Here is a 23,855-nt window from a genome sequence, read left to right on the forward strand (position 1 = left end):
TATTTCTGTTTGCCTCGCCTGGGTTTATGTCAAACGATCTACCCTTGTGTGGAGATAGTCAGCAGTTGCCTCAACAGCTGATGAACTGCGGCGCATGGACGAACAGCAGAGGATCCCGGGAGTTGTAGTTCCTCTGTGATCCACTCCCCATACTCTCAATGTTATTCCGAAAGTACCAACGTTTATCATTAGAGGCTCATTTAAATTCGTTTAAGCAGTTTTCATACCTTTATATCTTTAATAATAAATCCATAACACACTTTTGAGATCAAACACAAAATCGATGGGCATCTATTGCAATAATATATCACATTCTGACTAATCTAGACAGATAGACAGTCAGACAGACAGTGAGACAGCCAGCCAGACAGACAGACAGACAGACAGACAGACAGACAGACAGACAGACAGACAGACAGACAGACAGTGGAACAATTATACTCAAAGCAAATTGATACCAACAGAAAACTCCATAGGCCTGTGTTCTTCAGATCGGTGTATTTTAATGTGAAGGGAATAATTGGCACATAGAACGAAAATGGCAGCATATTCCATATCTATAGTCCTGAATCATTGTACAATAACGTGCCATAATGACTTTCACGTTTGCAATTTATACTGAGCAAGAATAGCATGGGTATCTATCTAGCCAATTAAACACCTTACCGCTATATGAAGTGTTCTGTAGCCATAGATGTAACTTCATGGTGGTTGCCCCCGTAAAAAGAGTTGTCAGCTCTTGGTAGGATCTGTCGGGGTGGTTCAGATCAACAATTTTATGTTTTGGAGACGAGGGAATGCGATATCTGTTTGAACTACATGTCCCGTGTTGTCGGCACAACACAGGGCGCTTCAAGCGTCAACGTCGTCGTTGTTTTGATGACGCGATACGTCAGGGCACGTCGCGCTAACCCAGGGGCGGGCCGTCCACGCAGCAAACGGTCATGCTGGTGTGTTCGAGATAAATAACGTCTTTATCGTCGCCGTTTCAATTATGTTTTGAAATTAGATTGAAGGTCACGAATGTGTGATATTAAGAGTGGGATGACCGAAGATGGGCCGTTATTAGGGATACACTAATTGGCAAACGCGCGGCCGACTCTCCTTAGCAACACAAAGGCCGTTTTAGCTTGTTAGCTACTCTCAGCTAGTGATTGACTGCCACCGCAAGCTGCACTAAATTAACGAGCCTGCCTGGCAGTTTTTATATTATAACGAATTCAACTTTGGCAACTTGCAGATAGGTGACCTGTTTCCATCTCACGATAATGGCGGAGCAGAGTGCCGTGGTTATGCAGCAGAACTTGGACAGGTGAGTTCGAGCAGAAGGCCAGTTAGCCTCCGTAAGCTAACGCCAGCTGAGCTGAAGTTTCACTTTGTTCAAACATTTCTTGATGTGGCACACGTGCTTCTAAACCTCCCATGCATACGTGACCAGGTGACGGCGCCAAGCGGTCCTAGTCGCATGGGCATCTTCTGGGAATGCCCCCAAACTGAGAAAGTCAGGGGACACTCCCGTCAATACAACTAGCATGTTACACTAGTACTCTTGAGTTATGTGCGGTTTTACGAACTATGAGTTATAAACGTTGCAATTGTTAACCATTATGCAGAGTTACTGCACCTTTCGTGAGTTACTAATGCAATTTAACAGAAACTCCCTCAGGCAAATGCTCGATTCACACAGTGGGCACGTTGCTGTGTTCAGGATCCAGAAATAACTTCTGTCCTACTGGTTTGACATGCCAGCCTCTTGTATAATCATTCGTCCTCTATGAGCAACTTGAACCCCGTTTCTGCATTAAAGCATTAGATCTCTCCACAGGTTTGACAGCAAGACCAATTCGGTAAACATTGCTGTTGACGCAATGAGGTTAGCTGAAATACTGTTTCAACTGAGTAAACCTGACAGTAGTCATGAGGTCTTGACACTCTTTGGAGGGCAATTATTTGAACAACAATGGGGATCAGCTATTCACCTGTACTTAATTGTAACTGAAGTGACAATTTGGATTCCATAACTGTCCCCTTCTATAATATATATGTATGTGCTTCTTGGTGACTTGGAGACATGTGCACATAGGTCAACATTTATTTTACAAAACTTTCCATAAATGCTTTTGCAGACTCCATGAATGGAAGATAAGTTTGAATTAGGAAGTTAACTTAATAAATATGCTATAGTGTTGCTAGCCTCAGACTTCCAATACTTAGATCAATGTTGGCTAGCATTGATCAGACGTTTTTTTTTTTTACATCTCACTCCTTATTTCAATTGTTGATTGTCAGGTGACACACACAATTATTGGGTGATGGTTCAATTAATTTTTTTGGACGTAGTTGTATGTAGCGCTTAAGTTATTTGACTTGTGTAATGAATAACAGAGTGGATGACTTGTTTGCTTGACACAAACCAAACATTAACATTAGGCAGCATGACAAAAAAATTAATAGTCCAACTTTAAAATCAAGCCTCGGACTGGGAACACTTCCTTATGGTGTTTCTCTAACATAATGTCTGTGTTCAGTGGTCTGTGTCCTAGGCCTGCCGTCATGTGACAGTCACGTGTGTTGGTGCTTAGGCCAATAACCCCTGGCTGTGTTTTGAGAACAGATACCAGGAGGATGTATGCCATGGGCCCTTTATGGATGTAGTGCCAGCCAGCCTCTATTGGTGATGACCAACACATGCCTCAGTGGGTGCTTATTAGAGCCCGACCGATATATCGGCAGGCCGATATATCGGCAGGCCGATATTATCGGCCGATATTAGGCATTTTTCAAACTATTCGGTATCGGCATTATAATGGCCGATAAATGAATATAAAAAAATAAAAAAAAAGTTTGTCCACCAAAGGTGGACAAAGCCGCTGATTCAGGCAGAGTGAATGACAGAGATCGACGGAGATCATCGGTGTTGTTCATAGCTGTGTTCGAAATCATTCCCTATCACGGATATAGTGCACTATATAGGGTGCTCGCCATTTTGCAGTGGTGTTCGAATTCTCAGTGGTTAATTTCATGCACTAAAATTTGAGTGTACATACGATGTTCCCTACTTGTTACTCCGTATACCACAATGCAATGCGGTAGTGTTCTTCCGGAGGAGAAGAAGCTGAATAATAATCGTTTAGAGATGTCAACAATTTAATTGGGAGTTAACATAGAAAATGTAATATTCAAAATTAATAAAAAAAACTTATCAAGGAAATGTTGCATTCAACATCAATACAAGCTCCAGCTTTCCTCGGGATTGCCCGGTTTGTTTACATGATGTGGGAGCATCTGTCTGCGTCACACAAATACCCGGCGCATTTACTGACGCAAATGACGCTTAGAAATGTTCAGCGTAGTGTCCGAATTCTCGTTTGTTCGTTCCCTATATAGTGCACTATATCATAAACACTATATAGGGAATAGTGAGGGAGTGAATAGGGAATGATTTCCAACACAGCTCATGTGTGCAAGTGTGTTCATGGTAAGTTGGCAACTGTCACAAGACATACATTGCTTGAATAACAATTAAAAGAACATCCCCATCAATTCTCTAAAGTCGATAAGCATGACTTAATTCATGACTACCATGTCCAGTTTTGCTGTTGTTACGTGTTAGTTGAGATTGAAAAGGATTTAAAGGATAACTACAAATAACCAATGTTAGGGAAATCTGTTTGTTTTGTTGCGCGTTTCTGGATTTTTTTTTTTTATATATATCGGCCGATATATCGGCATATCGGATTTTTTAATCACAAAATATTCGTATCGGTATCGGCCTTAAAAATCCTATATCGGTCGGGCTCTAGTGCTTATCTAGCCTGGCCACAAGCTGAATACTTTCCCTGCAATGCCTCTTTCCAAAACTGGAAGTGGAGACAGGTTCAAACAATTCATCTTGACCCCTTTCACAAGTCTCATGCTTCACTTCTCCCCGTCTTACTCGTCATGGCGTGATCCTGATGACTTTATTTGGCATCATTCAATGTATTTAGCGTGGATGTTCTGTGCAAACATGGTCTACATTTCTTTAGCAAGCGATCAATGAAAACAAAACATAATTGTATCATTGAGTACTTATTTTATAACATCCATTTAGAGAGGGTCAAGTTGTCACTTTCACATTGACGAAGGACAATGCAGGCTGCAGTTGTTCATTTCCTCTTCACTTTTTTTACTTCACAGCAAGTTTCCGCTACGGTTCAACTGTAAGCGCCCCCAACTGGTTTGGACGGTAAATTATCGGTTCTGTTTAGCTGTTGCTAAATTGGGATACAGCGGATACATAGTTTAAGTGAGGTTTCACCCTCGATAATAGCCTGACTCTTGTTTGACTGGGCTATTTTATAAGCACACTCCAAATCTAGCATTGTCTTTGATTGGCAAACTGGGCCCTCGGAATCGTATCGTTATCATACATCCTTTTTCGTTATCATACACCTGTTGCAGTCTACTCACGGATGGACCCTCTAGGCATTTCAAACTTTTATTTTAATGAGCTTCTCTGGGCCCGTTCCCCTCGCTCCTGCGCTTTGCTGCGTGCTACGGGACCTCCCGTTTTCCCACAGTCACGTGTCGCCGTCCATTGAAAAGGCTCTTTGTGGAGCGTCCAGGGCCCTTCTTAAAGAAGTGAAGCCTGAGCGGGGGGACGAGGAGAAAGTGGCAGCGCTGTCCACTCGTCTTTGTAATGCAGTCAAAACACTATTGTCTATTTCTTCCACCGTGAGGAAGAAAGTCTTTATTTTTCGCTTTTCCCCTTGGTGCAAAATAACACCCGTTTATAATTACGTCAATTCATAATGACTCTTAAATTGTATCCACATTCAAACTTGGCATCAGCCTATATAAGAGAAATATGGTTGCAAAAACGCATTATGGATTTGTCTCCAGAAGGAGTCCATTATGGGTTGCTCGCCACATTGAGCCAAAAGAGCCGTTTGAGTTGCCTGTGTAGTTGAGTGGTAAATTCACCGTGCTCTGTCAAAGTCTTAGGAGGCAGCCCTCATCAGCCCGTCTGTCATGTCATTTCAGTGGAAACTGTCCTTACTCCATCGAAATGGAAAGCTTTTGAGAGTAAATGCTTTTTATTTTATTTTTTGTCTTTTAATTTTGTATCCTACAGAATTGCCCAGTATTCAAGTAACTTGAGTTTACTTGAGATATGCCATTCCAGTTCATTTTTGTGGATATAAACAGATAGTTTTTCAATCACTGTTAACCTATTCTCTTCAAGTACGACTGGTGCAGTGCACCAAGTCCCTGATTGTATTTTCATCCCTGCCAAATTCAAGGTTATTATTCTGGGGAACTCTCGTGACAGGTGTTAATCTCCATTCAGTCCCCTTTTGCAGCGTATTGCTTTGGCTTATCTCCTGTTTTCTGAGCGTTCCCTTCAGCAGGTTAGAGTCTACAGCCAGCAAGAGATTTAAGGTTTATATTAACAATATGGTTTAGGGTGGTGGTCGTCTCGAGATCATTTCTTGATAATGAACAACTTGGTACGATTTTACAGGCACTCAGAATAAAAGCACGCGCATCAATCAAGCATTCTGGTAATCATCCTTCATGCATTGAAAGTGTTGCGACTCCAGCACGTAATCTAACCACAGTCTGCGGTAAGAGAAGTAGCTGTATATAGTATCTGTCGGCTTGAGAGGAGGCCTACAGGGGCAGTGGCTGGAGATTCGTCCGGTGAGGCCGTTGAGAGAACTGGAGGGTTAAAGTTTCCGAAGGAGCCCGAGATTGATCATTCGGGCCGTAGGCTGGCCATGTCACCGAGCACCCCACCCCTAGGCAGCTCTCCTAGGGTCTCATCATTAATTCAGCACCGGGGTAGTATTGGAAAATCAGGCAGCAGGCAGCAACCTGAGCAAAGAATCCAAGCTGACTGTGGCCACTGCCTTTCACAGAACCACACACCCATCCGCTCCCCCGCACAGGCCCGCGCACCCAATCCCCCATCTCACCCAATCCCCCACAGCCGCAAATAACAGGCCCCGCCATGTGCCCAGGACAGGAAGATGACAGAAGGCCAGAGATTTGACATCCATTATTCAAGTGTAGGAGAAGGCAGGCTGAATTATACATGGCAAATAATAGGGCACTCTCTACAGACACATCTTGTCCCCGCTCAGGCCAGTTCCCTGTATGATGAACTTTTGGAGGGGGATTTAGGCAGTGTACAAGTGAAGGAAGCACAGGGATGTTCAGTCCATCATTTAATTGTTTTCTGAACTTCATGGTTTGGAGGTTTTTTTTGTAGGGATGCACCGAAATGAAAATTGTTGGCCGAAACCGAAAATGAGGAAACCAAGGCCGAAAACCGCAACACCGAAATAAATTATTATGCCAATTATTAGTAACATTTAGGGTTGCCGCGGTATACGGTTTTACCGGTGATACCGGTGTTGACTCGAGTGTATTACTCGGTGTGAAAATGTCCACACGCGGCAACCCTAGTACCATTGCATTTATGGCTAAGCCTATGACTGTGTACTAACTTCTTTAAAATTAAGTCATTGCAATTTTTGCAAATCGCTATACGTGGGTCTTTCTCAGAAACATTGAAAAAACTTCCACACCGCAGACATATTGGCGTTTATCCAGACAAGCGTGTGCTGGCCGCGCTTTTTGTTTGCGTCATCACAAATTTCTGTTTCTGCCGTGTTTCGGTGATAAAAGTATTTTGGCCGAATTTGCCAAAAATTCGGTGCATCCCTAGTTTTTTGTTTCCATTTTGAAAGGCTGTGGTGTAGAAGTTGATACGTCGTTTCCGGGCACTGCGGCTAATGAAAGCTCTATGGTTTTCCTGTTCCTGTGAAGGGGAAGACATTCTTGAAGGCCTCCTCATTCTGAACATACCTGTTGTGTTCCTGGGGCCTTTTCTGGTCAAGAGCATTGCTGGGCCTGTTGTCGATGCATTGGTGTCCTTTGGCCTCAACCTTTCTGCAGACCTTGCTCTTGAGTCCTTGGTATGCTGTCAAAAGATGACATGAACAAAGACAAATGGACATTGCCAAAGCAATGTCCATTTGTCTGCTATGTCAGCGCTCAGTGTTGACATACTGACATATTTGATAAGATATGAGAGTCATATTGTTAATGCTAAACAAAGGGTGTGAGTATAGACTACATCTCTATTCATCTTATCTATTTTAATTTAAACTATTGGTTTCTGGGAGGTGTGTAAATTCATCACGGTTTCATTCATCCATTGAAATATCGTCTTTCTAAGCGGTTCAGTTTAATTATGGTAATGAGGAAGTAAATGTCATATACAGATGGCTAGGAGAAGGTTGAGAGCCGCTGTTACACAGCCAAATTATCTCCTAGCAACAAGCTTGTGGTCGACCCAAATTACTTTGAAATTGGATTTAAGAGAATATCCAGGGGCGTTCAGGACTCCTGCCATATTTTATACCTAGTTATCACACTGCTCAATGCCCCAAGAGCTATGGTTATTCCTCTTTAAAACAGAGACCTAGCTAGCCTAAAGCCTAAATGATAAGAAAAACGACATGTCCTGCAAGGACTGTCGGACACAAATTGGTGTGGGAGCAGGCGCCATTGACGTGGCCCTATGTTTCTGCATTATCAGCTGCTCGGCCCCAGCCTATGAATATTTATCCTCGTCGAGTCACTCTTTTCATTAGGAATGCCACTGGTCCGGATCCCGGAGCTGAGCGCACCCAGCGTAGCAGGGGTGGGGATCCATCCAGCCACCGCTGTGCTGGTGATTAATTATGGAACGGCAATATAGCGTCCGAGTCGGAGAAGTACTGCACACTGGATATCCAATATACTCCCAGATGTTGGAGATGGAGCGGCTTTAATTCATCACTGCCACACAGGGCTGAAACCCAAACCCCCCTCAGTCGTAGAGGGCCATTGTCTGCCACAATTAGTTTGAGGGTTGCACCGGACGCTGGCCAAGATCTCACGGAGCACCATTCTGATGTGTGCCGGGGCATGGTATATTCTAGCCGTCACTTAAATAAATAAACGGATGCTCTAGTCTGTATAGGGTTGTAAATGAATATTTGAGCTGCATGACATGAGATAGAAATGTATTCTGGTCATCTGTCTAGGTTTTGTGCTACAGAAATGAATCTCCCTACACAGGCGCCTGTCTTAATCAAATCTATCCTTTGGCTACCGTCAATTCAATCTAAGTAATCTGTTGGCGTGGTTGTTTCCTTATTACACATTTTTCTGGCTATAGGGTGTCGCCTTGGGTGTGAGTTCAAAAGTTCAACGTTGTTCTTGCCGATTGTCCGGTGTTGTGGGTCAAGGTTCCTCCTATTGTTTGTACATGGCACCTGCCTCAGCATCGTCCCAGGTTTCAGTCTGTCCTTCATTTGGGTTGATTGAGTGCTGCTCTGATATTGCTAGAGCTGTGCCTAATGAGGCCTAAATCGAAACGGAAATCTGATACAGATAACAATAGCTTGTATGGTACATGTTTAGCTCTTGGCTGATTAAAAAAATAAATGAGTGGAGTCATTGGCCTAGAGTGTTTCTGTGTAGGGCGTTCTGTCTAGTTATCCCAGAGAGACTTTGATCACTACCTGCTACTATGAGCTATGATTAATGAGCATTATTCCAAGTACAGTAAAAAGGCCCAGTTGCCACTATCGGAATGAACCTCCTGCCAAGTCTGGTTCAAGCTACTGCTTTGACTTGTGTTTGAAGAGTGACTTTGTGTTGCTGACTGCCCACTTTTCCTCTGAAAGAGGACGTTTAGGATTACATTACGTTGCCTCTCTATCCGTCTGCCACTCCCCCCAATGGCTTTGGACAGTGCAGTCACAGTGGTTTTACCTCAGCTTTGAGTTCAGCTTAATATACACCAGACCTCAGTCTCCTCAATATGAATGGCGAAAGTTTTAAAGAATAATCCATTGCTTTAGCTTAGCTTATCTTGTATTTGCCATTATTTCCAGTAAAAATAATAAATGAGTGTAGTCGGGTGCAACCATTTAAACACAACGGTTTGCAAATTTGATGTTATGAAATAACTTGAGTCGTGTCATGATTTGATCCAGAAGGTGTGTGGCAGAAGCCGCCCCTCCGGTCTCGTGTCCCCGCTCCAACGCTGCACGTCTGCTTGGGTTCCAGGAGCTGCTGGGTGTGCTTCGCCACCGACGAGGACGACCGCGCGGCCGAGTGGGTCCGTCCGTGCCGCTGCCGGGGTTCCACCAAGTGGGTGCACCAGTCGTGCCTGCAGCGCTGGGTGGACGAGAAGCAGCGCGGCAACAGCACGGCGCGCGTGGCCTGCCCGCAGTGCAACGCAGAGTACCTCATCGTCTTCCCCAAGCTGGGTGGGTAGCCCCCCGGACAAAGCCTCCTCAACCAACAACAGTCATTAGAATGAGATGATCATGTTCCTGGCGCCATGCTGAAAGTGTTAAGGCTTGAGATTATATTAAGAAGTGCCTTATTGGATGCTCTAACTTGAAGGGACTGTTGATAATTGAGTTGCAAGACGCAGGCCTTTTTCTCAGTTCAAGTTATGTTTAAACAATTCCAGTGCCACATTATTTGTGTGAAACACTAATAAGTAAATTAAGAACTATGTAAGAATAATAAAACAAGCCTTTTCAAGTAAGTCAGCATTGCAGTATTGGCCTTTCCTGGCCAACCAGTATTATGTTTGAAAAATTGCATTCAAGTTGGCATTACGATGAGGGTTTCTTCTGAGTGGAACTCTTTAGTAGGCAGCAGCTGTAACTAGCACCAGCTCCCGAATCTGTTTGGTTTTTCATGCCCGGCTAGATGTTTGTTTACTGGGCAACCGACGTCATCATTGCGGTGCAGAGTGTAAATATTCCCCTTCAGCCTGACGGGCATCAGAAAGGGCTCTCGTGCAGTGTGCGGACAGGCTTCATGCAAAGAGACACATGGCAGTTTGGAGAAAACGCTGCTGTAATTAGCTTGACACATCAGAGAGAGACAGGGGGCCTGTTTCTACTTAGTCATCTGCTAAATACTTGCCCACTGCAGCTCTGCCTTCGGCCAGATTGTGGGCACTTTCCTTCCTCAATGTATTTCCCTGCTTTTTGTTTGTACACACAGTTAGAGGTCAAATAACCTCTAAATAATTTGTTTTAGTTTTGCTCCAAACAAAATGTTTTGTTGACGGAGAATAATTTTCTACAGCTTGCCAAGCTATCGTTTCAGGATGGAAAAGAATACATGCCATTGTGTCTAAGACGGAGGTCCTGTAAAGAGGAGGGCAATAGGTGTAATTTGAGCACAGAAGACAATGTGTTCACGTGGGGCTCAGTTGGTAAACAGGTCTGTGTATATTTATAGGAACGGAGCTGTGCTGTCAGTCAGGTTCCCTCGCCCCTCGGTCTGTTGGTTTAGGCCCGGCTGTCTTCAGGGCTTTCCTCTTTTGTTGCATGACCTTTTCTGCATTTTCAGAGAGCTGTGTTTTGCACCTGGCTATGTTTGTGATCCCTCAATCACCAGAATTACTTCTGCAGCTTTAGGGGGCTTAACTGCATCTATGGAATTATAAAATGTTCATTATTGGCTCAACTATAAATAAAATAATGAAATAGAGTACCTTATTTGTTGGGTTGAAAAAAAACAATGAATTATTCAAAACATAGATTTTTTTTTTGTCAGGTTCGTTCACTTTACCCCCGGAGGACCGATGCATCGGTTCATATCTCAGTTAGGAAGACGGTTATAAATCCGAAAGACATTTAATTGGCATAGTGCAATGTGTCACCAAATCAGGTGTTGCCGCTTCCAGCATCGGGCCCTCGGGTTGTTTAAGGATCACTTCTGTTAGCCCAGTGCTACCTCATTTAGAGTTCTGTCTCGGGCCGCTTCCTTCACCTGCCGTGGTCATCAACAGCCAGCCAGAGAAAGAGAAAAGTTGTCGCACAAAGTTAAATGTTAGTTTTCCATCTCGTCGCCCTTTCGTTTTTCATCTTTCTATCTGCTCAATGTCCTCGACTGCGCCGCTGGTTTTGGCAGCAGCAAATGTACAGCGGTGTAAATTTGGATAAAGGCTTCCTCTGAATCGTGTCGTGGCACACGAGGAATCGTAATGTGTGGCTCATTGTCTCGTCAGGCCTGGCCACGAGTGACCCGAGACCTGTGTTGATTTGGATTCGGCTCTGTTGTAGTCTGTCTGGTTTGCTCTAAAACATCCACTCACACAGTCTGAGGTTTGTGGTCGCAGGCTTTGTGTCGGGACGGCCTCTTGTTTGGTTGATTGAGATGAGGTCTGGCGAGGTTCAGCCTCATCTTGTCCCAATCCTCTGGATGTTGGGGGAGCGGGAGGGCGCAAATGGGTTCTGGATTATGAAATAAAGATTCAAGTCGGAGGCTCTTTCAGCCATGGAAATTGTGTTTTGGCTGCATCCACAGATACGAGGCCTAAGGATGTAGTGCGCTGATGTACTCGATCATGGTCTAGCGTATGGACGCTATAAGCCCCACTCTAGTATTCCTTACATATTTTTAGTTGTTTAATGACTTAATAGCACTCTCTGGGGTGAAACATTAGTTCCATCATGATTGACAATCATTCAAACAATGGGCTAATATAGTAAAAGTCACTTTGGCTCAATATTACATAAAGCTCCTACCCTATTGTAATTATACCTCGCACAAGTATACTTGATAACATTGGACCAACCTTGTTTTCCCAGTGAAGCGTGACATTCTATGTCCTTAGCCAGTGATATGCATTGAGGGAAAGGCGGTAAAATCTGGCTGGAGGGGGTGACCAACAGTGCCTTCGCTATTGTTGCAATTTATTATCTGTTTGGATCATAATTAACAAAGCTAGTGGGGCTAGATTAGAAACATTAGTGTCGTATTGTTTGCTCTAATGGACATCCTTTCCTATCCGTTTTACTGGTGTCCTTTTGTTACATCTGTCCTTCGACGGGAACATTTGCAAAAACAATAGTGGGAGTCATGCAAGACTCCAAATGGGTTTATTTGAGAACAGCCCTATTGATGTATGTAAAAAAAAAAAAAGTAATCCCATTTCTGAAATCCCTTTGCGGCGGTAGAGGAGATGTGCAGCTGGGAGGGTGGGGGAGAGTGGGGGAGGGATGAGGAGAGGTAAGACGGGATGGAATGAGGCCGGGGGAGGGGCTCAGGGGGCTCGGAGGATGACACAGCAGAGAGGGGGAGGGGGGAGCTAGACTGCTGCTCTGCGGCTAAATCGTTAATATCTCCACAGCTTCTAAAAATAGACCCGACCCGTGGACCAATCAGATCGGGGAGGCTGACACCTGGCTCAGCGGTGATGTCTGGCCAGCGCGCCCAGACTCGTCCTTCACACCCGCTTATATCACGGACTCTACGCAGCACACGCGTGACGCAGCATCGTTGGGACGGGGCCGCGGGGACACGAGGTCTGACACCAGCCAACGGCTACAGACTGCTGATCGACCGATATATCGGCCGGCCGATATAATCGGGGGATATTTGCGTTTTTTACTGCTGGTTTCTTTTTATTATTCTTTTATTTTTTTCTGGCATGATTTACAGAAAGTTTAATAAATGTTCCTTTTTAAATTGAGACTTGTAACATTTGTTATTGAGTGAGCAAAAGCAGTATCAGCTCCAAATGTCGGCTCAAGAAAATCGGTATCGGCGTATCGGTCGTCAGCTAAGCCTAAAAAATCCATATGGGTCGATCCCTACTACAAACCCTAGCTGTGAAACGCCTGACCTCGCTTCTGGTGATCATGTTGCTCAGTTTCTCCACATCCTAGAGGTGCTACCTACCTGTGACCTCCTGTGGCGTTGGCTCAGGCCCCATTAGGAGATGACGTCCAGAAACTTATTTACAATTTACATGTGTCGACAATTTGCATTTAGATGTAAATGTACAATCCTTAATCCAACGGCCCACTGCGTTTTAAACTTTAATGTAGCGTAGAGAAAAGCACCAATTGAGACGATCCACTTCTCAGTCAAACAACCGGTGTTTCCAGCATTAGCCATGTGAACTGATCTGTATTTCTGCTCTTTCAAAAGGTGCGGCAGTAGTGTTTTACTGCATCAGAGCCTCCTGCTTTATCATAGTCGGTCGCTCTACGTGGATGATTAAATGACAGTCGTTAATGTCACGTGTTGAGGTGGAGTGGTGGAGTGGTTTCCTCTGGGCTGCTCTGGAGGCCAGCCCGTTGAAGCAGGCCGGACAGGCGTTCCTCACGCTGGGAGGGATCCCTCGGGCCATGCCCTCTGCCCGCTAAGGATCAGATGTAGGATCAACCGGAGCTAAAGAGCACCACTTCTATTAACCTGTGCTTTTTATTGCGCTCTGCGGCTTAGCACGGCCGTGATGGAGGTGGGCGTCACGGCTGGCCACGCACGCGGGCCGGCTGGATGGCTCTAAGCCGTGCCGCCCCCCTCCCTCGTCCCTCCGTCAGCACCTGCTCTGGAGCCCGGGCCAGCCGTGAGTGGTTTGGCCGGCGGTCTGAATGTGAGGACAGCGCGTCCTTGCCACGCCTCCTTCGCTTCTGCGTGCAGAGAGTAAACAAGTCAGCTGACGCATCGTGCCAAGCCCTCCCTCCCAGTGCACAGGAACGGAAGTCCTCCCCCTCTCTCCTCCAGCTCCCTCCTCCCGTTTCATTATTTTAATTCTGGAATCTGCTGCCAGTGGCGAAAATGAATTGGCCAACTGGCCAGATTACCGACGGCCATTAAGGGCGACCTGTTTTTTTTCTCCGGCCATGTTGGCCTGATCCGCAGGGAGGAGGCGGAAGGGATTCTGTTTGCGTCATCAGAATATGTCAGATTAATGCGCTCGAGCGCCGCAAGATCAATGTGCTTGGCGACCGCTGGTGCAGTAAAGCAGTGTGCTGAGAAGTGTCTGGCTCGGCAGCAGGCAGAAGGCACTCTCTGCTCCTGACTTACTGTGGAGACGAACTTCTCCATTGTGCAATTAGACTCTGCAATGTGCCAACCCTTCACCACTTTGTCCATGTCCTTCAGTGAGGGTACTGTATATATCCTCTGCTGATTGGTCTCCCAATGTCAGGGGCGCTCACTTAAGGAAATCAGTTTTGTAGAAAATGTGTGTGAACCTCGGCGAGGTCGCGGGCGATTTGTGGGGCGCACAAAGTCCTGACTTGTCTTCAGACGCCTGAGCCCATGGCCTCAAAATAACGCTTGGTTCTAATTTGAGAAAACCGCCACTATTAACGTTCGTCTAGCGGGCTGACACACCGAGTACCGGGACGGCCCAGCAGAGCAGCTTTCACACCACGCTCACGCCCTGCTCAACCTGATCCGGCTCGGGTGGAAAGACAGAAAGTCGCGAAACGTGGGTTGACACCATTTCATTGAAATGACGCCGATTGTTTTAAGATTGAATTATGGATTACTTTTTGAATGGGCCAAAGGGTGAATTCCCTGAGTCACCCGGCTGTGGCCTGTGTAGTCATTCCTCTCCCTGTCCCTGCCCTGTCAACTATGGGTTGTTTGCTTTACTCTTCTTAGCTGAAGAAGAGCTCATCAAAATGACCGATAAAAATAATGTCAATATGTACCATTATTGAAACAAGTATTTGATATAACCATTATTATATAACTCCTAGATAGATTTTAATTCTTTATGTCGTGAAAAAAGTGGTGTTCTAAAACCATAACTGAAGGGATGTGTAAGGCATGATGTATGTAATGCACGCTGAACGGACCCAGTGTGTCCCAGCCTAGTGTGGCCCTCGTCCTGTAGCTGGTGTCCCTCACCACAGCCTCCTCCTCCTCGTCCTGTAGCTGCTGTCCTTCACCACAGCCTCCTCCTCCTCCTCCTCGTCCTGTAGCTGCTGTCCTTCACCACAGCCTCCTCCTCCTCGTCCTGTAGCTGCTGTCCCTCACCACAGCCTCCTCCTCCTCCTCGTCCTGTAGCTGCTGTCCTTCACCACAGCCTCCTCCTCCTCCTCGTCCTGTAGCTGCTGTCCTTCACCACAGCCTCCTCCTCCTCCTCGTCCTGTAGCTGCTGTCCCTCACCACAGCCTCCTCCTCCTCGTCCTGTAGCTGCTGTCCTTCACCACAGCCTCCTCCTCCTCCTCCTCGTCCTGTAGCTGCTGTCCTTCACCACAGCCTCCTCCTCCTCGTCCTGTAGCTGCTGTCCTTCACCACAGCCTCCTCCAACACCGCCGCAGCCCCCCTCAGCCTCGTCCACCTCCTGGGCTGGTTATTATTAGGCTCTGCGTGGGACTGGTGCAGTGAAGAAACCCGGTTGCCTAAATATTGCGTGGTCTTCCTGGAGTCGCCCTCGCCATCCCTGGGCAGAGGACACGGATAGGAGGGCGTCTCGATGCTCCCCTGCTCCTCAGGTCGTACGTTCTCAGGTGTTTGGAAGAGAGGACTCGGTGACTAAAGTGTTTGGTATCAGGCTAGACCTTAAACTATGTGGATTTGATATCGCTGCCTCTTCCTTGTTATCAGGTCTCAACCCAACTATGGCTAAGGGCATACCTGATTGAGTGGGATATTGCTGCTCCATGTTATACTAGTCTACTTCATTGTTTAGGTCTCCAAGTGGACTCGTACGTTAGCCAAGAAAGACCTGGGAGCAACCGTCGGCCCCAGAAGTTCCCCCTGCGGTCTTTGGGGTAGCACCTGTAGTAACACACACTCGTTGTGTGGATGCGTGTCGAGGATGCCTGTTTCAAACCAGGGAAAGGGACACGGGTCGGGTTTACAATAGAGAGACACGAAGACGATGTCCACTGCTCCATCACTTCTCCTGCGGGGTATATTGCCTCGCTCGGAAATTGCCATGGAAACAAATATTCACAGCGTGACTCACCGTGGGCCGTCAGACTCACCGACTGGAACACGTTTAAATGTACGTCTGTCCTCGTCGTCACTGGAGGTTAAGACGATTCATGGACCCGGCTTCTTAGAGTGGGTGTCAGGTGTTACCTGGTGGACCACTGCTGGCTCTACCAGGGCCCTAGGCTCTCCCATCCCCCAGGGCCAGGCTCTAACAGGGCTCTGGTCTCTCCCCCAGGGCCCGGGGGTGTATGTGCTGGCTCTAACAGGGCTCTGGTCTCTCCCTCCAGGCCCGGTGGTGTAACAGGGCCTCTCCCTCCAGGGCCCGGGGGTGTATGTGCTGGCTCTAACAGGGCTCTGGTCTCTCCCCCAGGGCCCGGGGGTGTGTGTGCTGGCTCTAACAGGGCTCTGGTCTCTCCCCCAGGGCCCGGGGGTGTATGTGCTGGCTCTAACAGGGCTCTGGTCTCTCCCCCAGGGCCCGGGGGTGTAACAGGGCTCTGGTCTCTCCCCCAGGGCCCGGGGGTGTATGTGCTGGCTCTAACAGGGCTCTGGTCTCTCCCTCCAGGCCCGGTGGTGTATGTGCTGGCTCTAACAGGGCTCTGGTCTCTCCCCCAGGGCCCGGGGGTGTATGTGCTGGCTCTAACAGGGCTCTGGTCTCTCCCTCCAGGCCCGGTGGTGTATGTGCTGGCTCTAACAGGGCTCTGGTCTCTCCCCCAGGGCCCGGGGGTGTATGTGCTGGCTCTAACAGGGCTCTGGTCTCTCCCTCCAGGCCCGGTGGTGTATGTGCTGGCTCTAACAGGGCTCTGGTCTCTCCCCCAGGGCCCGGGGGTGTATGTGCTGGCTCTAACAGGGCTCTGGTCTCTCCCTCCAGGCCCGGTGGTGTATGTGCTGGACCTGGCCGACCGGCTCATCTCCAAGGCGGGGCCCTTTGCGGCAGCGGGCATCATGGTGGGCTCCATCTACTGGACGGCCGTCACCTACGGGGCCGTGACCGTCATGCAGGTGGGTCCTCACGGGGCCAGGGGAACGTACACGGCACGCCCTGGACCAGCACGCAACACGCCCTGGACCAGCACGCAACACGCCCTGGACCAGCACGCAACACGCCCTGGACCAGCACGCAACAATGGATTAATGCACCTTCAACTCTAACGGCCAAAGGCCATATCTTTGTATTTAAAAATGGATGTACTGCATGGTTCCTAAAGAGGATTTTCTTAAGTATATACATGCTACTGCCTCTTAATCCTCGGTAGCTTTTAATTTCCAGATCCCATTCGTGTTCCTTTCTGTTGTTGATCTGCTCCTCACGCGCGCACCGTCTTTATTTGTTCTTAAAACGGAATATGATTTTTCATTCGGGATGCGTCCGCCCCCAGCAGGAATGAAACTGCTGCATCATTGTTGTCTATTCAGCAGCCATTTAGTGTTGGCTCCTTCCTGGCGCAGAGGAGAGCGCACTGAAGAGGCCCCAAAGCATTAGCGTTGGGTCTGAGGGCCATTGTTTTGACCAATATTGAGATTGCGATTTAATGTGCAATTTATTTTTATTTATTAAGTTCCTTATGTTCTGTTTTATTCACTAAAGAAAGCTGTCTGTCCCTAACCCTCTGGGGTCCCAGGTGGGGGGTCCCTAACCCTCTGGGGTCCCAGGTGGGGGGTCCCTAACCCTCTGGGGTCCCAGGTGGGGCCCCTAACCCTCTGGGGGTCCCAGGTGGGGTCCCTAACCCTCTGGGGTCCCAGGTGGGGCCCCTAACCCTCTGGGGGTCCCAGGTGGGGCCCCTAACCCTCTGGGGGTCCCAGGTGGGGCCCCTAACCCTCTGGGGGTCCCCGGTGGGGTCCCTAACCCTCTGGGGGTCCCAGGTGGGGCCCCTAACCCTCTGGGGGTCCCAGGTGGGGCCCCTAACCCTCTGGGGGTCCCAGGTGGGCCCCCTAACCCTCTGGGGGTCCCAGGTGGGGCCCCTAACCCTCTGGGGGTCCCAGGTGGGGCCCCTAACCCTCTGGGGGTCCCCGGTGGGGGCCCTCACCGTGTAGTGCTCTCTGTCCCTAACCCCCTCCCCGGTGGTCCCAGGTGGTGGGCCATAAGGAGGGTCTGGACGTGATGGAGCGCGCGGACCCCCTGTTCCTGCTCATCGGCCTGCCCACCATCCCCGTCATGCTGATCCTGGGGAAGATGGTCCGCTGGGAGGAGTACGTGCTGCGGCTCTGGAGGAAGTACTCCACCAAGCTGCAGATCCTCAACAGCATCTTCCCAGGTGGGGGCGCATGGCTGACTCTCCTCTACTACCGTTCTGCTTCTGCCGGGTTCTCCGGCCCTCGTGGTTCACGCCGCTCCAGGGTCGCGCTCTGAAAGGCCTCTGGCGAAGACGAGGCATGGGTATCGTTAGGAGCTGAGCCATCAGTATCCACCGTAACCCCCCCCCCCCCCCCCTGCAGGGCTGGGTCCCCTCAGTATCCACCGTAACCCCCCCCCCCCCCCCTGCAGGGCTGGGTCCCCTCAGTATCCACCGTAACCCCCCCCCCCCCCCCGTGCAGGGCTGGCTCCCCTCAGTATCCACCGTAACCCCCCTGTCTCCCTGCAGGGCTGGGCTGCCCGGTACCCCGTATCCCGGCGGAGGCCAACCCGCTGGCGGACCACGTGTCCGCCACACGCATCCTGTGTGGCGCGCTGGTGTTCCCCACCATCGCCACCATCGTGGGGAAGCTCATGTTCAGCAGCGTCAACTCCAACCTCCAGAGGACCATCCTGGTCAGTCACTGCACACACACACACAAACACACACACATCCACACACGCGAACACACACACATCTGCACACGCGAACACACACACATCTGCACACGAGAACACACACACACATCTGCACACACGCACACCCATCCACTCTGCCTCAGACCCCCCAGGACCCCTGCCCTTCGTTTGGGACCACACACGGCGCTCCCCTTCTCGCGGGGGCCGGTCACTGGCGCGGCGGGGCTCGTGTGACGGCGGCTGAACCCTCTGTCGCCCCACAGCCGGCTCTCTGAGCAGGGGGCGGCCGTAGCCCCGCCTGCGTTCTTAAACAGCGCCACTCCTGTGGAACGGCGGAGTCGCTGTGTCGGAAACCAAACAGGCGGCGTGGAGATGAAAGTCGACCCTCGATGGATGGAGCGACGTCTCCAACACCCAACGTGCTCCGAGTTGTGCTCGGGTCTGTCCGTTAACCCTCCCCATGTCTCTGGTTCTCCCCAGGGAGGCATCGCCTTCGTGGCCATCAAAGGGGCCTTCAAGGTGTACTTCAAGCAGCAGCAGTACCTCAGGCAGGCCCACCGCAAGATCCTCAACTTCCCAGAGCCGGAGGAAGCCTAACGGGTCCGTGGTGGGGGGGAGGGGGAGTGTGAAGGACAGACAGAAGAGCAGAAGCCAGTGACCGGTAGGGATGGGGATCCAAACCCGGTTCTATCAAGGACCCGGTTGCACTTTTTTCAAAACCCGAAAATCCTTAACGCTTATCGATACCACCATCGAGTCCCGTCGTTCATTTATTATTATTTTTGTCCCGTAGGTCCTGTAACGTAATGTTGTGTCTCTCGAGTCGCGTCACGGCATTTGAATCAAATCAATCCAATCACTGCAGCGTGTCCACCGATGTTTTTGAAGGTAATTGTAAGCAAACGGGTACTACAAGTAAAACTAGTGAAGTCTGGCAGTTAACTTTGCTCGCAAGGATGGCTGAACGGGCGAAAAGGGCGAAAATAATTTATTGTAAAGGGAGGGAACACAACCTCAATGGCCAAGCACATTAGCATTGTGCATCAAATAAAGGCCAAATGCAGTACCTTCGACTGTCTCTGAGTTCAAAAGATTGTCTCCTCCTTCTCCTGTCGCACCACAGACGGGCCCGTCTCAATCATCCACTCAAAGTACCGGCGGTAATCGCACACAGACATTGTCGCTATAGCCCCGTCAGTTAAAAATAGTAATCCAATTGTGAAATCGGTGTTGTAGTCGGCACCATACAAGTTTCAGATGTGCTGCGTGATGATGTGTTGAGGTTGGCTCAGTAAATCGACTGTTGGGTTATCATGATGCGTTCAAATGTAATGTAGAGAAATGGTAAATCGAGTTTTTGGTGAGAAACATGAGTAATACTGTATTACTCATGTTTCTGTATCACTAATACAGTTGTATAGTGCTCTAATCATTTTAGTATATATAATTAAAACTACTGATGTCAATATTTATTAAGAATTACATATTTAATTTAAAATACAATTTATTTACTAAATATTTTCCTCATCACTAAAAACGCGTCGTATTTCCACCGATTAATAGGAAAGTATCGATAAAGACTCGGATCGTTAAGGAGTATGGAAAATGGTATCGATATCAATAAATATGAATGATCCCTAGTGACTGGGCCCTCCCAACCTCCTTCTATCACCCCTCATCTCTAGACACAGACCACACCTCCTCCCTGATGTCATCGTGCTGCTGCTGCAACCGACATTCAACGCTAGGATGATCACCGAACCCACCGCCATCGCACTTGTGTTTTTAATGACTGTTTGACGCGACCGCGAGCTGGGGACGGAGACGTCAGACTTTGAGGGCACCGCTCAGCACATGTTGCACAAACACACGACACAAGCGCTTCTCTCCAGGAAGGAACTGCGGGGTGCTGCTGTGTGCAAAGCAATCACTCCTCCAGTACTCCTGTCAACTTGTATCAACGTATTTTATGATGATCGGGGAAGAACTAAATGACGCAGGCACATGTATTTAGAAAGTTTTATAAAAGGAAATTATTAATAAATTGTTTTATAATGTTTGTTTTTTCAGATTTAAAAAGTCCCCTTTACTCAGGTAAAGGGGAGGTGTCAAATAAATATTATTATTTTATGTGTTGAATGTATTAGTGATGAATAAAATGCGTTAACAATTGAGACTTAAATGATTAACCACAACTACCAAGCGTTAAGCTAGAGGAAAACTAACCGCTTCTTCAACCTGCGCCGGACGGCCGAGAGCTCACGTTCTCTAACCTGTGACTGTCTGCTCCGTATTAGTCTACTTTAACCTATTGAACCACGGCCACCAATAGGCTGCTCAAACGCTGGCATTTCAGACACTTCCTTCAATGCAAGGTTTCGGATTAAGCTACATGTTCGTAGAAGCGGGCCCTGGCGACTCAGGGAAGAGAAGCTGTTATACGATTATTTTCATTCTGTGAAGAAAGCTCAGAGGGCTGTGCCGAGTCGACTGGATCTTTCCAAGACACCCAAGATGACTTCAGGGCAATCGGCGCACCTCCCCAGGTGTTTGGAAGCAGGCCCAGCGCGGTTCCTTCCCAGAAGTGTTTTCTTTCAGAGCCTGTCCAGTGACGTTCTCCCCTGGTGTTTATGTTCCGCTTTCAGTTTTAAGTGCAATTTCCATTTTTTTTTTTTCCCTCGTTTTGAAATCTGGTGACTCTTTCGGCTTGAGTGACTTCAAGGCCAGGCCCGGGTGAAAGCCTTCTTTGGACGATTGGTTGGTAATTATCTAAACATCTGGATCAGGACATGTACGTCTGATTTAGGAAATCAGTGGCACTATTCTGATGTTAATCATGTAAAAGATTTCACATTTCTTGGAGCAAAGACGTCCTGTATAATAAATCGACTGCAAAGCTTTATGGTTAATGGTCTGTGTGATCTTGATCAATATACAAAATAAATTGAAATGCATGGGTCATTGTTAACTGGTCTTCCATATGACTTTAGGAATAAAATATACGATTAATCACGAACCTTTAGTCATCTGCATTAACTCTACAGAACCAAGCTAGGTGCACCTTTCTGGCAGGTGGAACTGATGGCATGACAAGTCTTTTGCCTTCCAAGATAATGTAAAGAGGTCCTTGATGCCAAAAGAGAAGTTTCTAATCTGTTGAAGAAAATACATTATTCAATGTGAATAAATGTTTGTCAAACTGAAGTGGATGTGTAACATTGTTGGGATTTTTTTTTAAAGAAGTTGCAAGGAAGAGTTCAATTACATCATTTATTAATTATAAACAGGAGACAAACTACAGTGTTGCATCACTGGATATGAAAATTGAGTCAAAGTATGTACCTTTAATGCTTTAGTTCGATTGTACACCATGATGTACATTCAACTTTTGGGTGGTTGTGTAAAATTGGCTTGCAGAAGGCTGGAATCATTGGGCAACGTTTGTTGACCTGTTGCTGCTGGTTGACAGTTTCCACCAGAATCAATCGTTTCTGTTAACGTTGCAACGGATCATGCGCGTAAGAGGTTGCATTTGGGATCAAATCAAATTCATTAGGGACGTTATTCGCTTTGGTTAGTCAAGAAATAATAAAATGCTGGAAAACGCTGGAGAAGTTTTTGGTAAATAACTAAATAAGCATAGTTTATTTCTATTTTGAATACTGCAGATGGTCGAACTACTAGGCCTGAGAGAAAAGGTACACGGGTGGATGAACGAAAAAAATGACAAAACGGACTTTGGCCGTGAAGTGACAGCATTTCCCAGCCAGCAGTCTGTTGACTTGGCGAAGGCCGGTTAGCACCTGAGCGAGTCGGGCCACACCGTCGGCCCAGCGTGACTGCGGTTCCCTGCACTGTGTTCTTCTAGGCTGTGTGAGAACCATGGACCTATTAAAAAAATGAGAACGCGGTCCGCTGGGAGCACAGCATGCGGACATGGCTGCCGTGGCATTACTAGTCAATAGTGCGGAGAAAGGTGATTTTAACATTTTCAAACCGATCGCCAGATCCCACGTTTTATTGCTTAAATGACGGAAGTGCATATAGGATGGTCGTGTCAGAAATAACTTCATTTTTTTTGCGTGTCTTTCCTGCCATCAATATATGTGTATTCGCTCTGATCATAACGCGGGGTCGGTGCTATAGCTGCCACAGAGTGAGAGCAGCTTAGTTAAGAAGATGCGGGATAAATGACAGTAAAGGAGAGCAGGCTATAGTGTACATGAGGCCTATAGCAGATATATATTCCTTATCCAAAGTCCAAGTCTAGACAGCCACAGCAATCCTTTAGAAAGGCACATACCACCCTCTCTGAAAGCAAACTGAAGAGCCTAAGCAATAACGAAGACCTCCCTGTCTTTAACCGGCCAATAAAAGGAGAATCCTACGCTTTGACAGATAGTGCTAGGGGAAAGGAAGGATGTCAATTAAAATCATTTTATTTACTGATAAAAACAAAAAGCAAGTAGGGGAACCCCTGAGATGAAGTCCATATATTTCACAACTCTAGAAAAACAGAATAAACAAAACAATAAAGGTTAAAAATCAAACGTTTCAGGGGCATGCTTTCTCAACCAAAAACAAGCAGATTATAGGAGCACTCTGACGATCCCAGCATTCTAGCAAGACATTTCAAAACCTTTCCAACCTCAATAAAATATAACTTCTGTCGCACACGTCGCCAGGGCTCATCGTTTTGGGGGCGGGGGGGGGGGTGATCGTGGAGCCTCAAGCGGTCGATACGCAACACAAGTGTTAAAAGACAAAACACGAAAACGCAAGATAAAAATAAAAGACCTTCATGTGAGCTAATGTCCTGGATTGCTACAGCTTAATGTCCATCATGACAAAAAGAAAGAACCTATCGTTGCGCAGCATCCGTGTGATACACTATTAAAACAGTTCTGCCTTGACGTAATTTGACGCGTGTTTATGTGTGTGTGTGCGTGTCTGTGTGTCTGTGTAGGTGTGTGTCTGTGTGCCTAAAGTTCCACTGCACGGAGCGGAGCATGCTCATGCACGCTCAGACACACGCTCTCCCCCCCCCGCCCCCCCCCCCCCTGGCTCTGCTCCACGCGCCCCCAGGTCCTGCCCAGGTGTTGCCCCCTCAGGGGGTGTGGGAGACGGTGGCTGGTGGGTGGAGGTGGAGTGGGTGATGGAGGGGATGAGGGTTGGGGGGGGGGGGGGGGGGGGGTTGGGGGGATGAGGGTTGGGGGGATGAGGGGGGGGATGGGGGGGGGGGGGGGGGGGGTTGGGGGATGAGGGGGGGGGTGCTTCACAGTTTGGCGGCCATGAAGTTGACGTGGGGTCTAGCCAGAGGAAGAGGGGCAGGTTCCTCTTGAAGTCC

At 48.0% G+C, this 23,855-nt stretch overlaps 2 protein-coding genes across 3 annotated transcripts in view; one reads left to right on the top strand and one right to left on the bottom strand.

The window, feature by feature from the left end:
* Positions 1-806: 806 nt before the first annotated feature.
* marchf5 (membrane-associated ring finger (C3HC4) 5) lies at positions 807-21,417 on the top strand. Of its 2 annotated transcripts, XM_060073501.1 has the most exons (8): positions 853-950; positions 1,241-1,312; positions 9,112-9,314; positions 16,628-16,758; positions 17,828-18,011; positions 18,339-18,505; positions 18,989-19,169; positions 20,194-21,417. In XM_060073501.1, exons 2-7 carry the CDS (start codon positions 1,269-1,271, stop codon positions 19,103-19,105), a joined length of 846 nt encoding a protein of 281 aa, XP_059929484.1. In that variant the 5' UTR covers positions 853-950; positions 1,241-1,268; the 3' UTR covers positions 19,106-19,169; positions 20,194-21,417. The 2 variants fall into 2 exon arrangements, with proteins under 2 accessions (XP_059929483.1, XP_059929484.1); XM_060073500.1 differs by having other exon boundaries at positions 807-1,312.
* A 2,366-nt stretch (positions 21,418-23,783) lies between these two features.
* The window catches only part of ide (insulin-degrading enzyme), a 27,408-nt gene continuing 27,336 nt past the window's right edge, over positions 23,784-23,855 (bottom strand). Inside the window, exon 25 of the mRNA XM_060073807.1 lies at positions 23,784-23,817. Coding sequence (XP_059929790.1) covers positions 23,784-23,817 — 34 coding nt within the window. The remainder of the gene's footprint in view (positions 23,818-23,855) is intronic.

The sequence above is a fragment of the Gadus macrocephalus genome, chromosome 15, assembly GCF_031168955.1.
Source record: "Gadus macrocephalus chromosome 15, ASM3116895v1".
Taxonomy (NCBI): Eukaryota; Metazoa; Chordata; class Actinopteri; order Gadiformes; family Gadidae; genus Gadus; species Gadus macrocephalus.

Coding starts and splice junctions, on each gene's coding strand:
- marchf5 (XM_060073500.1), top strand. CDS start 1,269: ATGGCGGAGCAGAGTGCCGTGGTTATGCAGCAGAACTTGGACAG. Junction 1,313..9,111: donor ATGCAGCAGAACTTGGACAG/GTGAGTTCGAGC, acceptor CTTGGGTTCCAG/GAGCTGCTGGGTGTGCTTCG. Junction 18,012..18,338: donor CCTCAACAGCATCTTCCCAG/GTGGGGGCGCAT, acceptor GTCTCCCTGCAG/GGCTGGGCTGCCCGGTACCC.